Raw genomic sequence first — 17,390 nt, 5'->3', positions numbered from 1 at the left:
GAACGAGCGACTCCCGGAGCCTGAGGGCGACGCGGTCACGTGTTGGGAAATGCGCGACATGTTGGAGAAGAGGCGCGCGACGTGGGCTCCTCCTTCCATATCCCTCCCACAATCGGCCTCCCTCTTGAGAGAATCTCTGCCCACGGTTCAAGTCTACAGTTCATCATGAAGAGACCAAGAGACGCCTTCGACACCCCTGCTCCCTCCTCTCCTCTCCACCCTTCCGCCAAACGGCGCCAGCCCAACTCGCAGAGCATGATGGCCTCCGGCAGCTCCCCGGCCGCCGCCCGCTGCCAAACCACCCCGTACTCGCTGCCCTCGGCGTGCTCGATCGCCTCTCCCTGGTCCTCGCTCACCCCGCACGACTCGCCCTCGAACCCGTTCGGGCTCGCCCGCGAGCTCCAGGCCCTCGCGCTCCCCCGCCCGTCCGGCTTCGCGAAGCACATCGTCCTGCGCATGCAGATGGTGCCCTCGACGGCGGAGGCACCCTCGCGCTCGCGGCGCCTCGCCGCCGATGCGCCCTACCGCCTGGTCCAGGTCCCGCTCAACTACACGATCCGGCACCTGCACATGCTCGTCCTCTTCCTCTTCGCGAGCGACGCCCGGCTCCGCGTCCGCCGCAGACGGCGCGTGTTCAGCCCGACGAGCGTCGTGCCCCGACAGCGCTCGCCACCGAAGCGCGGCGCGAGGACGGAGATGGTCTTCGGGGAGTCCCCGAGACAGGACGAGGGGCACGTCTTTGAGGTGCTCGAGAACATTGCAGTGTATTCGAGCAGCTACCGGCCGGGGGTTATCATCCCGGGATCAGGCAAGTGCCATACGAAGCTGTCGAGCACCAGGGAGCGAAAGCTCTTTCCCGATGGATACAAAGCGGGAGATGACGACGATGAGGAGGATGTGTTTGGATCTCCGAAGAAGCCAGGTCAGGATCAAGACGATTCGGAAGAGGAGGACTGGGACTGGGAAGCCGAGGATGACTACAGCCTGAGCAATATCTGGCCGGAAGGCCCAGATTTGACGAAAGGCATTATCTACGTACGTCTTTTCTGCGTCTCCTCGTTTCCGTCGTCTCTGAGTTGTATGCGTGACGGACAGCACCACACACCGTCCCTTGCCATCCACATCACCGTGAACACCTCTCGTGTCGAGTCGCGGAGAGGCACGGGCAACACCCCCTACGTCTTCGCCGCGCACGGCGGCACGAACGGCGCCGTACGCATCGCGAACGTCGCCCGGGGCCCTGCTCCACCGCACTCTGCCGAAGACGAGCCCATACGCCGCGGGAAAGACGGCAAGAAGCGCAAGGCAGCGACGTTCGCCGACCTCGAGTACTTTGAGGTCGACGACCTTGCCGACACCGCCGACGCCGACGTGGAGGAGCGCGAGCGGTGGAACGACGAGGACTCCTTCGCCCGCTTCCTCCGGCGCGAGGCCGAACGCGAACGCGCAATGCGCAGGGCCGACGCGCAGACCCCCTCGACGGGCTCCCCTGTGAAGTCTTCCAGCCAAACTCGGCCGCTCTTCTCCCCAACCTTCCCTGTCCGACCCGTCCCCTCATCACAGACGTCGTTTGCGGCTCGCGCTCCCGCGGCGTCCTCCTCCAAGTCCCAGCCCGCCATGTTCGCCTCGGCGCAGCCGCTGAGCATATACACACAGCGCAGCGCAGCGTCGTCGTCGACGTCCCTCGCGCCGTCCTCGCCGAGCACCCTGCCCTGCGCGCACGCGACGTCGGACTTCGACGGGGACTCGGAGGACCACGCGAACTGGTCCGAGGGCACGCCGAGCTCCGAGGGCGGGAACCCGCTCGCGTTCGACGACGATGACGACGACGAAGAGGACGGGGAGAAGACGCGGCGCGTGTTCCGCATCGAGCTGCCGACGACGACGCCGTTCCCCGCACATCCGAGGGCGCGCCGGCGCGTCGCGCGGGCGTGCGCACGGATCGAGCGGCAGACCAGCAAGGGCCTCAGCGAGCTCAGTGACTCGGACGAGGAGGCGGAGGCGGAGGTAGAGGCGGAGGCGGAGGACGCCGAGTCGGAGGAGACGAAGAAGCAGCCCCAGTCTCGGGCGAAACTCGCGCCCCCGGTCGTGGCGGCGGATGTGCGCGACCCGGTGACGGGCAGTGGGGGTGCGCAGGCGGCCGCGGCGGAAGACGACGACTGGGACAGCGAGGACGAGCAGTGGGATGCGGGCCAGACGTGGTTCCAGCCCCCTGTTGCTGATGGGTCTTTCGACTGGGACTCGGAGGAAGAAGTATAGCGCAGCGAGTCCGGGACCTGAGCACCTGGTACTCGGTGGTGGTTTTGGGGTGGGGCTTGTCCCGCGCGGTCGGGTGCAAGTTGGTTCTTGGGCATACAACCACATTCTGTATATATACATACATACATCCTGCTCGTTCATGCATGTTTAGCTTTGAAGTCTACGCACACATACTAGTCCCGTCTCAAATCGTGATGTTATGGTGTCTGCTCGTCAATATATCGTTGGGTAGTACTTAGCGCATATGTACATGTAATGCACTTAATTTATGGTTACTTTCGTGTCCCCTTCGTGCCCGTGTGCCTCTACGACATTAATTTTCCGTTAGCGTCAGTTGTCATACTTGCCATAGTGATCCTACATGCACAAGTCAGCCTGAGGAGTAAACGACGTTTGTCTGTGTCCAGATAGAGATCACCCCTGTGTTCTGGAGAGTGCGACCCTCGGCCAACGACAACGACTACCAGCGACTTGAGCAGAACGCGTGTTCACTGAAGTGGCGAACTGTTGTAAAGTCGAGAAGCTGAGAAACGCACAGACAATCGGGACGGGCCCGCGTACGCGTGCAGACGCATTAATATTTCGTAACTTCCCCGACACTCCGGGGACCCACGCAGCGACGTAGCGGGCAGAAATCTGTGCCGACGTCGCACAACGCATGGTGGTGCTAGTCCTACCAGACTGATGCATGATGGACCCCCGATAAATGACCTGCACAATTCGGAACTCGGATCAGAACTTGTGCGTCGCGCACTGGCGGCGGGGCCCGACGCGTACCTGTCTGTCGAGTAGACCTCCTCATTGTTAGCACGGCGGGGAGATGCGGGGCGACGCCGCAAATGCTGGTTCAGATCACTGGAACCCGCTGATAGCCACACATAGCGCTCGCTGTGCATTCATGATCGTTCGTACTGCTACCTGCACAACACAGCAGCACAAGGCTTCCCCTGGACGGCGACCGTTCGACGATTCAAGTTTTGGGCTGCCCATTTCGACGAGCGCAAACCTGAAGTGACTTGCGGGTTGGCCGAAAAACCAAGCACTCTCGCATGAGGGGCTTTGTGGATTCGTGTGGTTGTCTGCAAGATCTCATGTGAGCGCCTTGTCCTGCGCAGAAGCCTTCAGAATCTTCTGACGCGCTGGGTATGTGTACTCACTGCATGTGTATTTCACTGGCACTCATCGGATGCGTCCTTGAACGTTCCTGATTCTCGTCGGCCGCAACCGCCCGAGGCCGGGCTTGGGAAGATTTCGTTGCCGATTGAGGACGATCCCGTTCCCGCGAAGATCGTGGTGTGCCCACTTGTATGTAAGCAGAGATGACAACGAACGCCGCCCGAGCTTCATGGGCTCTACAAAGGACGTCAGTTCAGAGGATGGAGGCCGCTGCGGAGCCCAAGGACTTGAGGTCACTCGACACGCGCGGGGCTCGAGGTTAGCGACGAGGGCTGCCAGAACCTCGCTGCCTCGTGACCGACGACGCTTGTGTCCGGCTGACACCAACCGTCTCGCGTCGACTTCTGGGATCAGAACCGGCGGAGGAGTTGGAATATGGATATCGAGGCCCCCGTGTCGTTAGGCGACCGAGAACTCGTCGGGCCCGCATCTTCCCGGGGTGACACCATGATCCCTCAATCCATTTTGCACTCGGCTGAGGTTTATCCTCGCGCGACGGCGAGCCTTTACGACCGACGTCTTCGCAGGTCTCCGTCAGCAGAGTGAGGCCTTGAGATCTGAGACCATGAGGCCGTTGGGGCTTCGGATGGACCGGGAATACGGTGCGGCACTTTTGGGGCCGTTGGGCTACCTTCGTACATGGGAGGTCCGCCAAGTTCTGGGCTCTGGAGCAGGTGCGAGGTGCATACTGCATAGTGATCTCGGTGAGACGAACAGACCTGAAGTGCGTTCGGCAAGGCGACGCAGACGGCGCGGGTGGTTGGATAGGAGAGCTGGAGGCATAAGTTTCAGCTGTCGGAATTAGGATAGGCTGCTCACGAGCGGACGAGCGTCTGTGAGCGGCCGGAGGTGGGCGAGTATGCCATCAAAACTACGACGTGGGCGCTCGAGTTGCCTGGACGGGTGATGGTGAGGAGGGAGATGCGTTGGGCGACATTCGAGCAGAGGGCAGGGGTGGTTGGGCCCACTCGGGCACTCGCCGCGCTTCAGACAAAAAATGGGGTCCGAGTTCCCATGGCTGCGTCTGAGAAGCAGAGAAGAGGAGAGATTGCCTTCAGGGAAGGCCGTTGCGACCGTGGGAGTCAGCCCATAATGGCAGGTCTCACTCGCTAGCGCCCTTCTCTCTCGTCCAGACCCCGACCGCGGTTTCCCTCCCATTGCACCGCCAACGAGCCGTGAGCGACCAACGGTTCATACACCACCCGTGCACTCTAACCAGCTCACCACCCAAAATGTTGCGGATCAAATATTCACCGACCAACGCCCACGCTGGCGCCGGTGCTCGCTCCTTGGTAACGTATACGTATCCGCCGGGCCTCTCGCTTGCCCTGCTTATCACTGTCGGCTGCGGCTCGGACCTGTCCCCTTCGAGTACCTCAGCGGCGGCAATGAGCCCGCGCTCCCGTCGACGCGGGAGAGGCAGACGTCCTGGTGCGCACTGCGTGAGCTTCCCGAGACACAGATATTCCGCACCAACCCCTGATACATATCCTCAGCCTCCACCGCCCGGCCATCTTCCCGCCGCCGCACTCTGCGTGGTCGTAGTCCTCGACCAAACCGTTCAGGCGGGCGTGGATGGTGGAAGCGGAGGCGCGCCCATCGACCGCCAGGGCGGGGCAGGGCAGCACCCCCGCCCCGAATCCGATCTGAGATATGATGGGCCGTAAGCGAGCGAGTCGCTACCGGGCTCCTCGCCCAAGCCCATCAGCTAGGCCCGTCTCCCATCCCACGCACGCTCTCGTTAAAATCCCCGCGCCGGTCCTCCTCCCCGGTCCTCAGCACCTGCCCTCCTCCTCTCTCTCTCCCTGCTCCTCGCACCAGTGCATGCCATTTGCCCGGCTCCGGCTGGTTAGCTTTGGCTCTCACTCGTCCTCTCCTCTGCGTCGGCGTCTGCGTGTGCTGAGCATTCACCGGTAAATACTGTAGCAGAAACCCGCAGTTCCAGGTGCAATATGGGCCTCACTTTTACTGTACAGATTCGCAGTGCGTACCCCGTTTCCCACTCGCCGCCTCTATTCCTCACGCGCTGATCCTCGCGCCGTGCTCCAGTTCTCGCGACCGCGCTGCCCGCGATCGCGATCATCCTTACTTCCCTGCGCTTGTACTATCGCGCGTCCCGCCGCCATCTGGGATGGGACGACGCATGGGCCGCGTCCGCAATCTTCTGTGCCTTCTTCCTCACCGCAGGCGCGTGGACGCGAAGCGACATCCCGGGTACGCCCTCTCACCTTCTCCGTCCGAGCTTCCCGTTCGCGTGGGTCCCCGCGCGCATGGCGTTAACCACATCCGCCCCGCTCAGGTGTTGGACCATTCAATCACTCGGTGCGCGTACGCATCCTGGGCTATTACATGCTCCAAGTCGCTTTCACATGTGTCCTGTGGTGCGTCCATCCCACCGCCCCTCGCGCTCGCCTGTGCGCGACGCTGACCTCGCGCGCACAGGGTCTCGCGCCTCTCCATTCTCTTCTCCATCATCCGCCTCATCCCTACCATGATGCGCCTCCGCATTGTGGCCAACATATGCGCTTTCGCCTTCGGTTTCATGTGGATCGGACTCGTCATTCTCAAGCTCGTCGTCTGTGAGACCAACACCGAATGGAAGTCGCGCAAGGGCGTCCAGTGCGTCCTCGGCGAGGCCGTCGCGTCCGTCGAGATCGCGACGGACTTCCTCGCGGACCTCGCGCTCGTCTTGCTCCCCCTCCGTCTGCTCTGGCGCATCTCCCTCCCCCCCGGCCGCCGCGCGCTCCTCATCGGCATCTTCTCCGCGAGCATCCTCACCACCATCGCCTCCATCGTGCACTGCGTATACGTCTTCAGCCCCAACCGCAACGCCGAGGGCATCTGGGCGCACGTCCTGGTGAGTCCGCCAAAACCCTCCTGTGGCCTCTTCTCATCGCGCTGACCGTGTGCTCGAACCTCACGCCCGCTCCGCACAGGCCTCAACGTGCATGATGGTGGCCAACCTCGCGGTGCTCGTCACCTGGCTCCTCCGCTCCCTCGGCTACTCCGGCGGCAGCGAGCCCACCACGGGCATGCGCACCCCCGGCGTCTCCGACGGGTCCGCCGCGAAGGGCACCGGCGGGAGCAACCTCACCACGCTCCGCTTCCACTCCTCGAACCCGATCGTGCTCACCACGCTCGACCAGGGCTCGACCACGCGCTGGGACAACTCGACGGACGTCGACCAGAAGACCACGCCGTCGTTCACCGACACCGCGGCGGGCGAGACGGGCAAGTCCGGCGCCGCGTACGCGGTCTGAGCCCCGTCGTTCCGCCGCCGCCGAGCCGCCTTCCGGCGCAGCGAGCCCCCCTCGACCTCGCCTCGCCGCCGTCGGCTGGCTCCCGGTGCACCCCCCGTTCGTTGCGCCGACAACACGCCCCGGCTCCGCACGCTCTCTGAGCCGCGGGCCGCAAGGGCGGCAGCAAAAGCAAACCTCTTCACACCTTGATGATGTACGACTACGCGCCCCGACACACGCGCGCGCACACCCTGCGCGGCCTGCGGAGGGCGAATGGTGATATACGCTTTGGGCCCACCCGCCGTTGCTTTGGATAGAGTACATAGTGCGCCTGCACCGATTTGCACCTTTTCCCCCCACCCTACGTCTATACGCACACATACAATCCCTTGTTGCCACCTTTCCTGTGACGTGCTCCTCAAGGCCTCAAGCGTTCAAACCTCCAAGTCGAAGCTCAAAGCGTGCTGAAGCTGAAGGCTCAAGCGTCCGAGAACCAGCGCCTCAAGATCTGAACGACTGAACACGCCGACTGCGCGAATCAAGCACTCGTCATTCAAGCTCTCGCAAGTCGAAGGTCTGATGGCACGTCCGGCCGCCTTTCCAAGCATGCAGAACATTCTCCCCCCGAGGTTGGAAGCACTGACCACGCGACTCATACCAGCCACCGCTGACAGCCAACAGGCTCGTCTGACCGTTCCAAGCCGCAGTCCACCAGTCTCAGACTCGCACTCCCACATTCAAATCGCTGGCTTCTAGCGCAGGCTCGGCCCTGTCCAGGGCCCAGGCCCACGCTAGTTTGGCCCGCCACGTCCGCTAACCCCAATGCATGATGCCCGGGCGAATTGCCGCAAGGTTCCGGCGGTGAGGGAGAGCGGGAGAGCCCGGTCCCCACGCTTAGCACGGGCTTCTTCATCTGCGAGACTCAGGCTGCGACGGCCAGGCACCCTAAACAAGCTCTCCGGGGCCCGATCCGTCACGACCCGGACTTCAAGTACGTACGGCCCTCCACTCCTTGGCGGGATTTTGGGTCCTGACGACCCGCGCACGCGCGCACGCGCGTCGGCGCCGCACAAGCAGCGCGCCGCAGCAAGTGTGCGCGTGCGCTCCGTTATCTGAGGGCAGATGCGGCGTCGCGGAACGGTACGGTTCAATATTGCGTCGAGCACCACATCATTCCGCGCTTACGCCTTGCCAGCCCGTGGGACGCGCCGCGGAGTGAGGAACGTCGACGGTGGCGGCGGGGTGCGACGGCGTGGGAGGTTTGTGTTTCCGTCGCGCGCGGTAGATAGAGCGACGATTGGCGGACGATCAATTGCGCCCTGTGGGCCATTTGCACTGTGCGGCTTGCGACTGGTGGGAGGCAAACATAGTACGTGCGCACGTGCGAGTGCCCGCTCGGCGAATTCACTGCTTGCAAAGTGCAAGTCTGACAGCATACATTGCTGAGTAGTTTGTTCCATCCACTCCACACTTCAAGATATACGCAGGACATATCGTTCCTCTTGTACCTTTTCCAATCAAGTACTTGCTGAGGGCTTCACCGCGATCTTCACCGCGGTCCTGCTCCGCATCTTCTCGAGCGCCTGCGCGTATTCGGGCACCGTAAACACGTCCGTGACCTGCCAATCCAGAAAATGAAAACGAGCCAGATCAGAATCCTCCCCTGAGTTTAAAGTCTTGACGATAGCCATCACGCGCCCCTCGTCCCCGGCACGGGAGAAGCGCTCGGGTCGTAGAGTGCCCGCTCGGGTACCGATCGAGCAGCCCACGAAGGACGTGCGGCATCATCAGAAATGCGAGGAGTCCACACGAGAGGGGCGCGCGGCGGGCGAGAGGGACGAGAATCGAGATGGGGACGCACCATGCCCTTGACGCTGATCTTGCCCGAGTCGAGGTAGGCGACGGCGCGCGGGAAGCAGAACATCTGCGCGAAGGAGCCGATGATCTGCAACGCAGAGGCGGTCAGCGCGTGGCGTGCGCGGAGCAGCTCGCGTTGAATGGCGACGGCGGTCGCGCGCACGCAAAATGCCGATGCTATGCTCGAGACGCGGTCGCGTTGCCGGCGCGATTCGCGAGCGTAGGTGAACGTCCGCAGTCGCGAACGCGGCGCGGGCTCAGGGATCAGATTCGCGAGAACGCACGAGGTCTCGAGGCGACGAAGGTACGAACGCCATCGGGGAACGCGGGACTCACCTTGATTTCGTCCTGGAAGATCTTGCTCGGCGGCCAGTGGACGCGCGCGTCGTTGCTGTACACCCCGTACACCATGAGCGTGCCTCCGCGGCGGACGTAGTTGATCGCGTCGCCGACGACGCTCTCCTGGCCCGTCGCCTCGACCTGCGCGCCGCGGACAGGTCAGCATTTAGTTAGTTCTAAGCTCTCTCCGCGCTCGCAACCGCACTGACCACGACGTCGAAACCATGCGGGTTCGCCTCCTTCAGCGCGGCCCACTGCGCCTCGGGCGCCGCGCGGTCGAGCTCGACGTACTCGTGCGCGGCGTTGAGCTGCTTCGCGACGTCCATCTTGACGCCCTGGTTCGCGGCGACGACGACGCGCGCGGCGCCGTTCAGCTTGAGCAGCTGCGCGAGGATCAGGCCGGTGGGCCCCGCGCCGATGATGAGCGCGTCGACGCCGACCGGAGCGTCGAGCTGATCCATGCCGTGCACGGCGCAGGCGGCGGGCTCGACGAGCGTGGCTTCTTCGTCGGTAAGGTTGTGGATCTTGTATACTTTCGTTGACTTACTGCGGGAGGCGTAGAGTCGTGAGCGATCAGGATCGGGATGGAAGACGGTTGAAAGACGATGCCTACAAGATCACGTATTCGCTGAATCCACCCGCGATGTTGATGCCTACGCCTTTGTAGTTTTCGCAGAGCAGTGGCTTCCCGCGGCGACAGTAGAAGCAGGTCCCGCACTGTGGATCTCAAGCTGAGCATACGTGAGTTCACTTCAGCTCAATATCTTCAAGCGTTTACCGTAATGCTAGGGTCTGCGACGACACGATCTCCCGGAGCGAAGTCCGATACTTTGCTGCCTACAACAGCAATCTCGCCGACAACTTCGTGTCCCGGGATAAGCTATCCAGTCACGCGATCAGACTGAGAACTTAAGAGGAGCCGACCGCTGTTCTTACCGGGAAGGCCGCAATGAACTCCCCTTCGTGAACATGGTTATCGGTCCCGCAAACACCTACAGTGTGAACCAAAGCCTCAGCAATTTCCGTGACGATCAGTGGAAGGCTGGATAGCATACCGCATGCCCGCACTAAGAATGGTCGTGTGAGTGTCTAGGTTTGCAAGCAAAAACCGAAATCGTGCTCACAGACCTTTGAGCAGCACTTCATCGTCTGAAATATCCTTCGGTACTGCTACTTCTCGGACTTCGAAGTTCCGTGGCTATGACAATGCTCTGAGCTGAGAGGTGGAGGTAGCGCCAAGTAAACACTCACTTCGTGGTAGAACACCGCTTGCATCTTCTCTGGTATCGAAGACATCTTGACAGGTATGGATATTTCCTAGAGATTAAGCCGTCCTGTGATCGAGCTTGATATAGGCGGTGAACGTTTCGGAGCTGTGTATGGGTAAACAGACGTATGTGCGCGGAGGGCGTGATGAGCCGGAAGCCGCACAAAAGGTGGACACACAAGCTCACCTGGCTGTGTCGTGAAGTATGAGGAGTGCGACGAGCGACAATAAGTAGCTGGGGAGAGAAGGGCGTTGTGGGGGAAGGGGCACTCGAATCGGTCTTGCGGGCCGACAACGTTTTCCCGGCTGCCGAGTCCTTTGACTCGGCAGGAAAGCATGGTGGACTAATCTGGGCACCGGAACTCATTCGCTGGGATAAAAGGGTGAGATCTAGTGCACAATCCTAGACTTTACACATGAGAGCATGCGTGAGACTGCGGCCCGACAGGAGGAAAGCCGAAACGCGCGATAAGACTCGAGCGCCGGCGGGCCCGACACGCGTCGCGTCGCGTTATTTTTCCTTGTTTGTGAACTGTGGCACGCGTTGAGGAAGAGCGCTGCAGGAGAAATTTGGGCGGACGCAGACTCTGTTTCTGCATCCACCACCGCGCCGACCATCGCGACTATGACCAAATACATTGTCGTCTCTGGCGGCGTCGTCAGCGGTATCGGCAAGGGCGTCATCGGTGCGCGCGCGACCCTCTCCCTTCTTCCCCTGCCATCTGCCATGTTCAAGCCCGCTCTCCAGCCTCGTCCACCGGCCTGCTCCTCAAGACGACGGGGCTCAAGGTTACAGCGATCAAGATTGACCCGTACATGAACATCGATGCCGGGACCATGCGCCCGCAGGAGCATGGTGAGGACCTTGTCCTCCAGACGCTCCCATGCATCCTCTCTTAGTTCCGAGTCAGGCGAGGTGTATGTCCTGAACGATGGCGGTGAGGTTGATCTCGATCTCGGCAACTACGAACGCTACCTGGACGTCACTCTCAGCCGGGACAACAACATTACTACTGGCAAGATCTATCGGGAAGTCATTGAAAAAGAGGTCCGTCGCTTGTCCTGGACTTGGACGATCCCGTCCTGAGGCTTTTCGGCTATAGCGCCGAGGCGATTATCTGGGGAAGACTGTCCAGGTGAGTACTCTCGTATTGCCTGCACATATACCAGGCTTTCTGAGCATTCGAAGATCGTTCCACATGTCACCAATGCTATTCAAGATTGGATAGAGCGTGTTTCCAAAGTTCCGGTGGATGATACCAACGAGGAGCCAGATGTGTGCATCGTCGAGGTGTGTTTCATGTCCATACATAAGTCAGAGCATGCCCTGATTCTGTTCAGCTTGGTGGGACGGTTGGTGACATCGAATCCGCGCCGTTTGTAGAGGCCATGCGGCAGTTCCAATTCCGGGTCGGATACGACAATTTCGCTCTCATTCACGTCTCTCTTGTGCCGGACATGCACGGGGAGCAGAAGACAAAACCCACACAGACTACTGTGCATGCCTTGCGTGGTCTTGGTCTTCTGCCTGACCTGGTACGCACCTCTCTTTGCGGTCAAGGAGGTTCCCACCAACCTTCTCTTTAGATCGCGTGCCGCGTCGTGGTACAAAAGCCACTAGAACCTGCGACCAAGTCCAAGATTTCAATGTTCTGCCATGTAGCACCTGAACAGGTCGTAGGGGTCCACGACGTTTCTTCCGTGTACCATGTCCCCCTTCTCCTCCAATCCCAGGGTATTGTCCAATACCTCCAAAAGCGACTTAACCTCGCAAGCGTCAAGATCACCCCCGAAATGCAGCAGCATGGATTGTCATTAGGCAACCGGTGGCGAGAGCTCACCAGTCGGTGAGCATTCGTTGAAACTTCCGGTGCTTGAAGTACAGTGGCTCACATCGTTGACAGCCAAGAACGCCTCTTCGACGATGTTACGATCACACTTGTAGGGAAGTACACCGATATGGGTGACTCCTACATGTCAGTTGTCAAATCTCTCGAACACTCCGCCTTCAGGTGTAATCGCAAGCTCATCCTCAAGGTGCGGAAAGATCTATGTAACTTGAACGTCGCATGCTCACAGATTTCTAGTGGGTGGACGCAAGCGACCTCGAGCCTCAAGCGCAGATCACAAGTCCCGCGAAGTATCATGACGCCTGGAAGGCTGTTGTCTCAGCGAAGTACATCCATCGACGCTGTGCTCACTCGCCTAGGCTAACGGTCCTTGCCTAACAGTGGTATCCTCGTTCCGGGGGGGTTCGGAATCCGTGGCTCTGAAGGCATGATGCTCGCGATCAAGTGGGCGCGCGAGCAGAAGATCCCATTCTTTGGCATCTGCCTGGGATTCCAGCTCGCAGTTGTGGAGTGGGCGCGGCATATTTGCGGCCTGACCAGTACGCTTTCCATGTGCGGTTGGAGGGTTAGTGCTTACGTCTTCTCTGCAGACGCCATCTCCGGCGAGTTCGACTCGAAGGCCGAGCACCCCGTCATCGTCTTCATGCCCGAGATTTCGAAGACGCACATGGGCGGCACCATGCGTCTCGGCCTCCGTCCCACTGTCTTTGATCCCGAGTCTGAGTCGTGGTCGAAGGTGCGCAAGCTCTATGGGGGCGCACCGAAAATCTGGGAGCGCCACCGGCACCGGTACGAGGTCAACCCGGCATACATTGAGCAACTGGCGGCCTCTGGCCTGAGTTTCGTCGGCAAGGATGAGCGCGGGGAGCGTATGCAGGTCCTCGAGCTCGAAGATCACCCGTACTTCGTCGGAGTCCAGGCGCACCCCGAGTTCTGCACCCGGCCGCTAAATCCGAGCCCGCCGTTCCTGGGCTTCGTCGCCGCGGCGAGTGGAGAGGCCGTGCTCAAGGAGCAGCTTGAAGGCCAGTTACGCTCGTTTAAACCGCCGCATCCGGAGAGCGCGATGGTGGACGAGGCGGCGCTGAGGCACGGTTCTCCGCGACCGCAGGGTGAGGAGGCGATCATGGACGCGGAGCCTTGAATGGGCCGGGTCGTTGTCGTAAGATGTCGGGATAGAGCGTTTTGATTCATCGCTATGCTGTCTGGCCGAATGTATCCGTATGCTTATCCGAATGGACCACACATGTACTAGATGAGTCGAGTAGTACCCTGAATATCAGCTTAGCCTGCTGCTGTAAATGCTCTTGACTGGTGCGTGGCCTGCGTCTCAACACTGCTCGTCTCTGACATGCTTCTAGAATGTGTTGGCCAGTCGTCCGCGGTATACGTTCTCTGTCAAATTCTACATGCTAGCACCCGTACCGGCCTGGAGTGTGTCGCCCGCTGCTGGCGTCAGCCTCCCGCCCTTCCGCCCGAATCCCAACTCCCGCCTATATATTCCCGTCCGCGCACTCCTCCGCCCCTTACCTAAGTTCCTTTCCTTCCACACTTGTCGACCTTTCAAACTCAACCTCCACCATGCGCACCCACTCGACCACTCGACCCCGCAAGGCCGACCACGGACCCGGACCCGGACCCGGACAGCCCATGTATGCCCTGGTCGCTTGTCCCCGTCGTGTGCGCGAGGGCTTCATGACCCCGATGAACGCCGCGCCGGGGCTGGTCCCCCGGGGTTTCCGCTCTTCCCTTTTCTCATACCCGTTGGTGCATGGTGCTCAAAGCGCAGGCCTTGGCATTTTCGTAGAGGTCCTTGAAGAGGACGACAGCATGGGGGCCCTCGACAACTGGGCGAAGACGACCTTGGCACGACCGGGACGTGGTACGACGCACGACGGCGCTGGGGATGCCGGCGGGACCGGGCGAGGGACTGATCACCCCGATGACCCTGGGTGTGCCGGCGAAGGTAATGTATCGGGGGTGTGCTGGGTGTGCGAGGAGGCTGGCGGGTTGCGGGCGTGTTGCGCGGAGACTGGCGGAGGGATGATGTGGGGTGGTGAGGTGGTTGGGCACTGAGGGCGTCGGTGCGTTTCGGTTTTGGTTTTGCAGCGCCGGCTGGTCCGGCATTCGGTCTCGACATCACCCTCAGCACTTCAAATCCCACCACATCAACTCCCAGCACCTAAAGACTCAGCATAGGCGCGGTCCGGTGGCACTGGGGGGAGTAGGCTGCTCTCCTTCGGTGTCGCTAGGCTGTCGTCTCGACCTCCTCCAACGTCCAGCACTCAGCCCTCAACGTCCCCAACGCCCGGCACCTCGACACCTCATCAACTCAACATCCAGCATCCTATATTTTGGGCCGTCAGGCCTCCGGTGCGTTTTTTATATCTACTCCATTGGAGCGCATTACTGTTACTCCCAGTCCAAGTATTTCAGCGGGGGCCCTTGAAGAGGAGGAAGACGCGAAGGCCGACGACACCTGTGCGAAGACCTTGGACCTGGAACGGCGTACGACCGCTCTATGGGCGTCGGTGTGACTGGGGGAGGGTCTGATCAGCCTGATGACCCTGCCCGCCCCGGCGATGGTACAGTATGGAGGGGGGGAACGGTGGGGTTGGTGGGTTCGAGCGGGAAGGTGGATGGGTTGGCGGACAGTTTGGAGGCAAAAGCGTGACGGTTTTGGTTTTGCAGCGCCGGTTGGTCCGGTACTTTGCCTACGTCGCCCTCGATCTACACCGCAATGTCCAGCACCTCAAGACCGGCACAGGCATGGACCGGTGGGGTGCGTGAGGGAGTCGCCGACCCTCGTGCATCTCGTTGGCTCGTGTCTCGACCGACCCCAGCACTCAGCACCTCAACTGACGCGGGAGCAGGCCGCGAACGCCAATCGGAGGAGAGGGAGGGGTGGATGGGTGTAGATGGAGGTTGGATGACCTCGATGTAGTGGTGCAGAGGCGTTGCCGGCACTAGGCGCAAAGCAGACGCAAACTAGAGTCACACGAGGGATGTCTAGCCCACAAAGACCAAGTTAACATAGCTCTACATACATACAGGCAATCGAGATACTCACCTAGCCCACAAAGACCAAGAGGTCGAGATGAGGGCTAGGACACGAAGTGCAAGTGCTAAGAGAGTCCGCGATACGGGCGCTTAAGCGCGGGAACAACCTTCCAATATAGTAGCAGGCAGAGAAAAGGCAAGGAAAAGACGAAAAATAATACGTAGGGCGAGTCCAGAGTCCGTTCCACGACATTACCCCCCTCCTAAAACCCATCCGTCCCGGATGGACATGATCCTCCCCTCCTGCCAGTCTTCCTTCTCCGTTTCTGCGTGCTCAGGGTGCTCAACCCTCCTCCACGGCAGCGCGGCGAATAGAGTCGCAGATATCTTGCGAGGCGCGTTGGGATTGCGCTCGTAGAACTCTGCGACCTTCTCTGGGGCATTGGCGACATTCGCCGCTGGTTCCCACGAGTCGTCCCCTTCTCCGTATCCCTTCCACCGCACCTGGAACTGAAGCCGGCGGTTGAAGAACCGACTGTCCAGAATCCTCTCCACCTCGTACTCCTCCTCTCCGTCCACTTCCACTGGCTCTGGCGGTGGTGCTCGTCGCCCGTTCACCTCGTTCCCTCCATACTTGGACAGCCGATCCACATGTACGACCGGGTGGATCTTGAGCGTGGGTGGGAGTTTGAGACGATAGGCTAGGTCACCCACGCGTTCGACCACCTTGTAGGGTCCCAGCTGCCGGACACCAAGCTTGCGCGTTGCCTGGTGCACACTGATGTCTTTTGCGCTAAGCCAGACCTTGTCTCCGACTTCGAATGCCTTCCGATCACGAGGGTGTTCCTCTGCGAAGTGAACCTTCATCTTCGCCTTGCCTGCGCGCAGCACTGATTCAATGTCCTTCTGTGCTTGGCGCATGCCCTCTAGACGATCCTCGAGATGAGGGAAGCGAGTCTCTGTTCCCACTGGTACCGTGAAGTCTGGCTTGTACCCGTACATGACCTCGAAGGGCGTGTGGTTGTGCGCAGAGTGGATTCGGCTGTTCAGTGCGAACTCGGCAGTTGGCAGATAGCGTACCCAGTCGTCTTGCCGTTTGCGCACGAACAGGCGCAAGTGCTGCTCTACTTCCTGGTTCGTTCGCTCGGTCTGTCCATTAGACTGAGGGTGGTACGCGGTGGTGAGTGCATGTTCAATGCCGAGCTTGCCGTAGAGTTCGTGCATTACGCGGGCGGCGAACTGGGGACCACGGTCCGACACGATCTTCCGAGGGACACCATGTAGGCGGAAGATCTCGCGGTAGTGCAGGTCTGCAATGCCAGCAGCGTCGACGCTGTCGCGTGTGGGGAGGACGTGACACTGTTTGCTGTAGTGGTCGACGTACACCGCGATGGCGTTGAACCCTTCGCACTCGGGGAGCCCAGTGACCAGGTCTACTCCCACCACCTTCCAGGGGGCCTCAGGGACGTCGTGCGGATGCAGGGTGGAGCGTGGATGTGGAGCTGGCTTGTAGCGCTGACAGCGCTCGCAGCCTGCGACGTACTTGGCCACGAAGAGCGCCATCCCAGGCCACCAGTAGTGTCGACTGACAAGCTCAAGGGTGCTGCTGCGTCCAGGGTGTCCAGCTGTGACCGAGTCGTGGCATCGCCGAAGAACCTCTCGTCTAAGCTCTGGGTCGGCCGGCACGTATAGGCGACCTTCATGATACACCAGGCCCCCGTGCTCTTCCCACTCGGCTACTCCACTTGCCATCCTGCGAGGCGGCGCTGCAAGCCCGCTTCTAACCTCCACTTCGCGCTTGGTGCACTCACGGATGCGTTGCTCGAGCAGATCGGTGTCGCTGCAGATGGTTGCAGCTAGCTGAGCGAACCGTTCTGGCTTGAGTACGACCTGCTCCTGGTTGTCCTCCGCGTCCGTGACCTGATGAGTGGGGAGACGCGAGAGAGGATCTGCCTGCGTGTTCGTCTTCCCAGGCTTGTGGGTGAGGACGAAGTCGAAGCGTGCCAACCAGATTGACCATCGCGCTTGCCGCCGTGAGAGATGCTGAGCAGTACGCCAGTACTCGAGGTTCCGATGATCCGTGATGATCTCAAAGGGATCTGGAAGGCCCTCAAGGTAGTGGCGCCAGTCCTCCAATGCTCGGATGATCCCCAAGAGCTCTCGGTCGTAGATCTCGTAATTGCGCTCTGCATCCGACATGGACTCTGAGCGGAACGCGATCGGGTGCCATAGGCCATCGGGGAGCTTCTGGAGCAGAACACCACCGGTTGCGAATCCAGAAGCGTCCACCTCGAGTCTGGTGGGTCGATCTGGTGCCCATGTAGCGAGAACCGGTTCGCTGATGAAGGCGTCCTTGAGCGCGCGGAATGCCTGACGCTGCGCGAACTCCCATGTCCACGCGACGTC

The 17,390-nt window shown here is 60.8% G+C and overlaps 4 protein-coding genes across 4 annotated transcripts; 3 read left to right on the top strand and 1 right to left on the bottom strand.

The window, feature by feature from the left end:
- Positions 1 to 165: 165 nt before the first annotated feature.
- On the top strand, positions 166 to 2,259 carry BXZ73DRAFT_98409 (uncharacterized protein; the record flags this gene model as incomplete). Its single annotated transcript, XM_048027679.1, has 2 exons — positions 166 to 1,035; positions 1,096 to 2,259. 2 exons carry the CDS (start codon positions 166 to 168, stop codon positions 2,257 to 2,259), a joined length of 2,034 nt encoding a protein of 677 aa, XP_047880914.1.
- Positions 2,260 to 5,387: 3,128 nt separating this feature from the next.
- Positions 5,388 to 6,695, top strand: BXZ73DRAFT_98408 (uncharacterized protein; the record flags this gene model as incomplete). Its single annotated transcript, XM_048027678.1, has 5 exons — positions 5,388 to 5,418; positions 5,485 to 5,649; positions 5,735 to 5,816; positions 5,878 to 6,292; positions 6,372 to 6,695. 5 exons carry the CDS (start codon positions 5,388 to 5,390, stop codon positions 6,693 to 6,695), a joined length of 1,017 nt encoding a protein of 338 aa, XP_047880913.1.
- A 1,496-nt stretch (positions 6,696 to 8,191) lies between these two features.
- Positions 8,192 to 10,145, bottom strand: BXZ73DRAFT_42269 (NADP+-dependent D-mannitol dehydrogenase; the record flags this gene model as incomplete). Its single annotated transcript, XM_048018925.1, has 10 exons — positions 8,192 to 8,293; positions 8,536 to 8,619; positions 8,868 to 9,011; positions 9,080 to 9,416; positions 9,484 to 9,587; positions 9,649 to 9,750; positions 9,807 to 9,862; positions 9,926 to 9,937; positions 9,999 to 10,068; positions 10,122 to 10,145. The coding sequence occupies 10 exons, from the start codon at positions 10,143 to 10,145 to the stop codon at positions 8,192 to 8,194; spliced, it is 1,035 nt and encodes a 344-aa protein (XP_047880912.1).
- Positions 10,146 to 10,762: 617 nt separating this feature from the next.
- BXZ73DRAFT_42170 (CTP synthase) lies at positions 10,763 to 13,128 on the top strand (the record flags this gene model as incomplete). The annotated part of the gene is made up of 11 exons (XM_048018903.1): positions 10,763 to 10,823; positions 10,886 to 10,993; positions 11,049 to 11,185; positions 11,241 to 11,273; positions 11,327 to 11,428; positions 11,479 to 11,673; positions 11,725 to 11,984; positions 12,042 to 12,174; positions 12,225 to 12,313; positions 12,369 to 12,526; positions 12,578 to 13,128. 11 exons carry the CDS (start codon positions 10,763 to 10,765, stop codon positions 13,126 to 13,128), a joined length of 1,827 nt encoding a protein of 608 aa, XP_047880911.1.
- Between the last annotated feature and the right edge of the window lie 4,262 nt (positions 13,129 to 17,390).

This window comes from Epithele typhae (genome assembly GCF_022376455.1).
Source record: "Epithele typhae strain CBS 203.58 chromosome Unknown BXZ73scaffold_7, whole genome shotgun sequence".
Taxonomy (NCBI): Eukaryota; Fungi; Basidiomycota; class Agaricomycetes; order Polyporales; family Epitheliaceae; genus Epithele; species Epithele typhae.
This window is presented reverse-complemented; position numbering and strand designations above follow the sequence as displayed.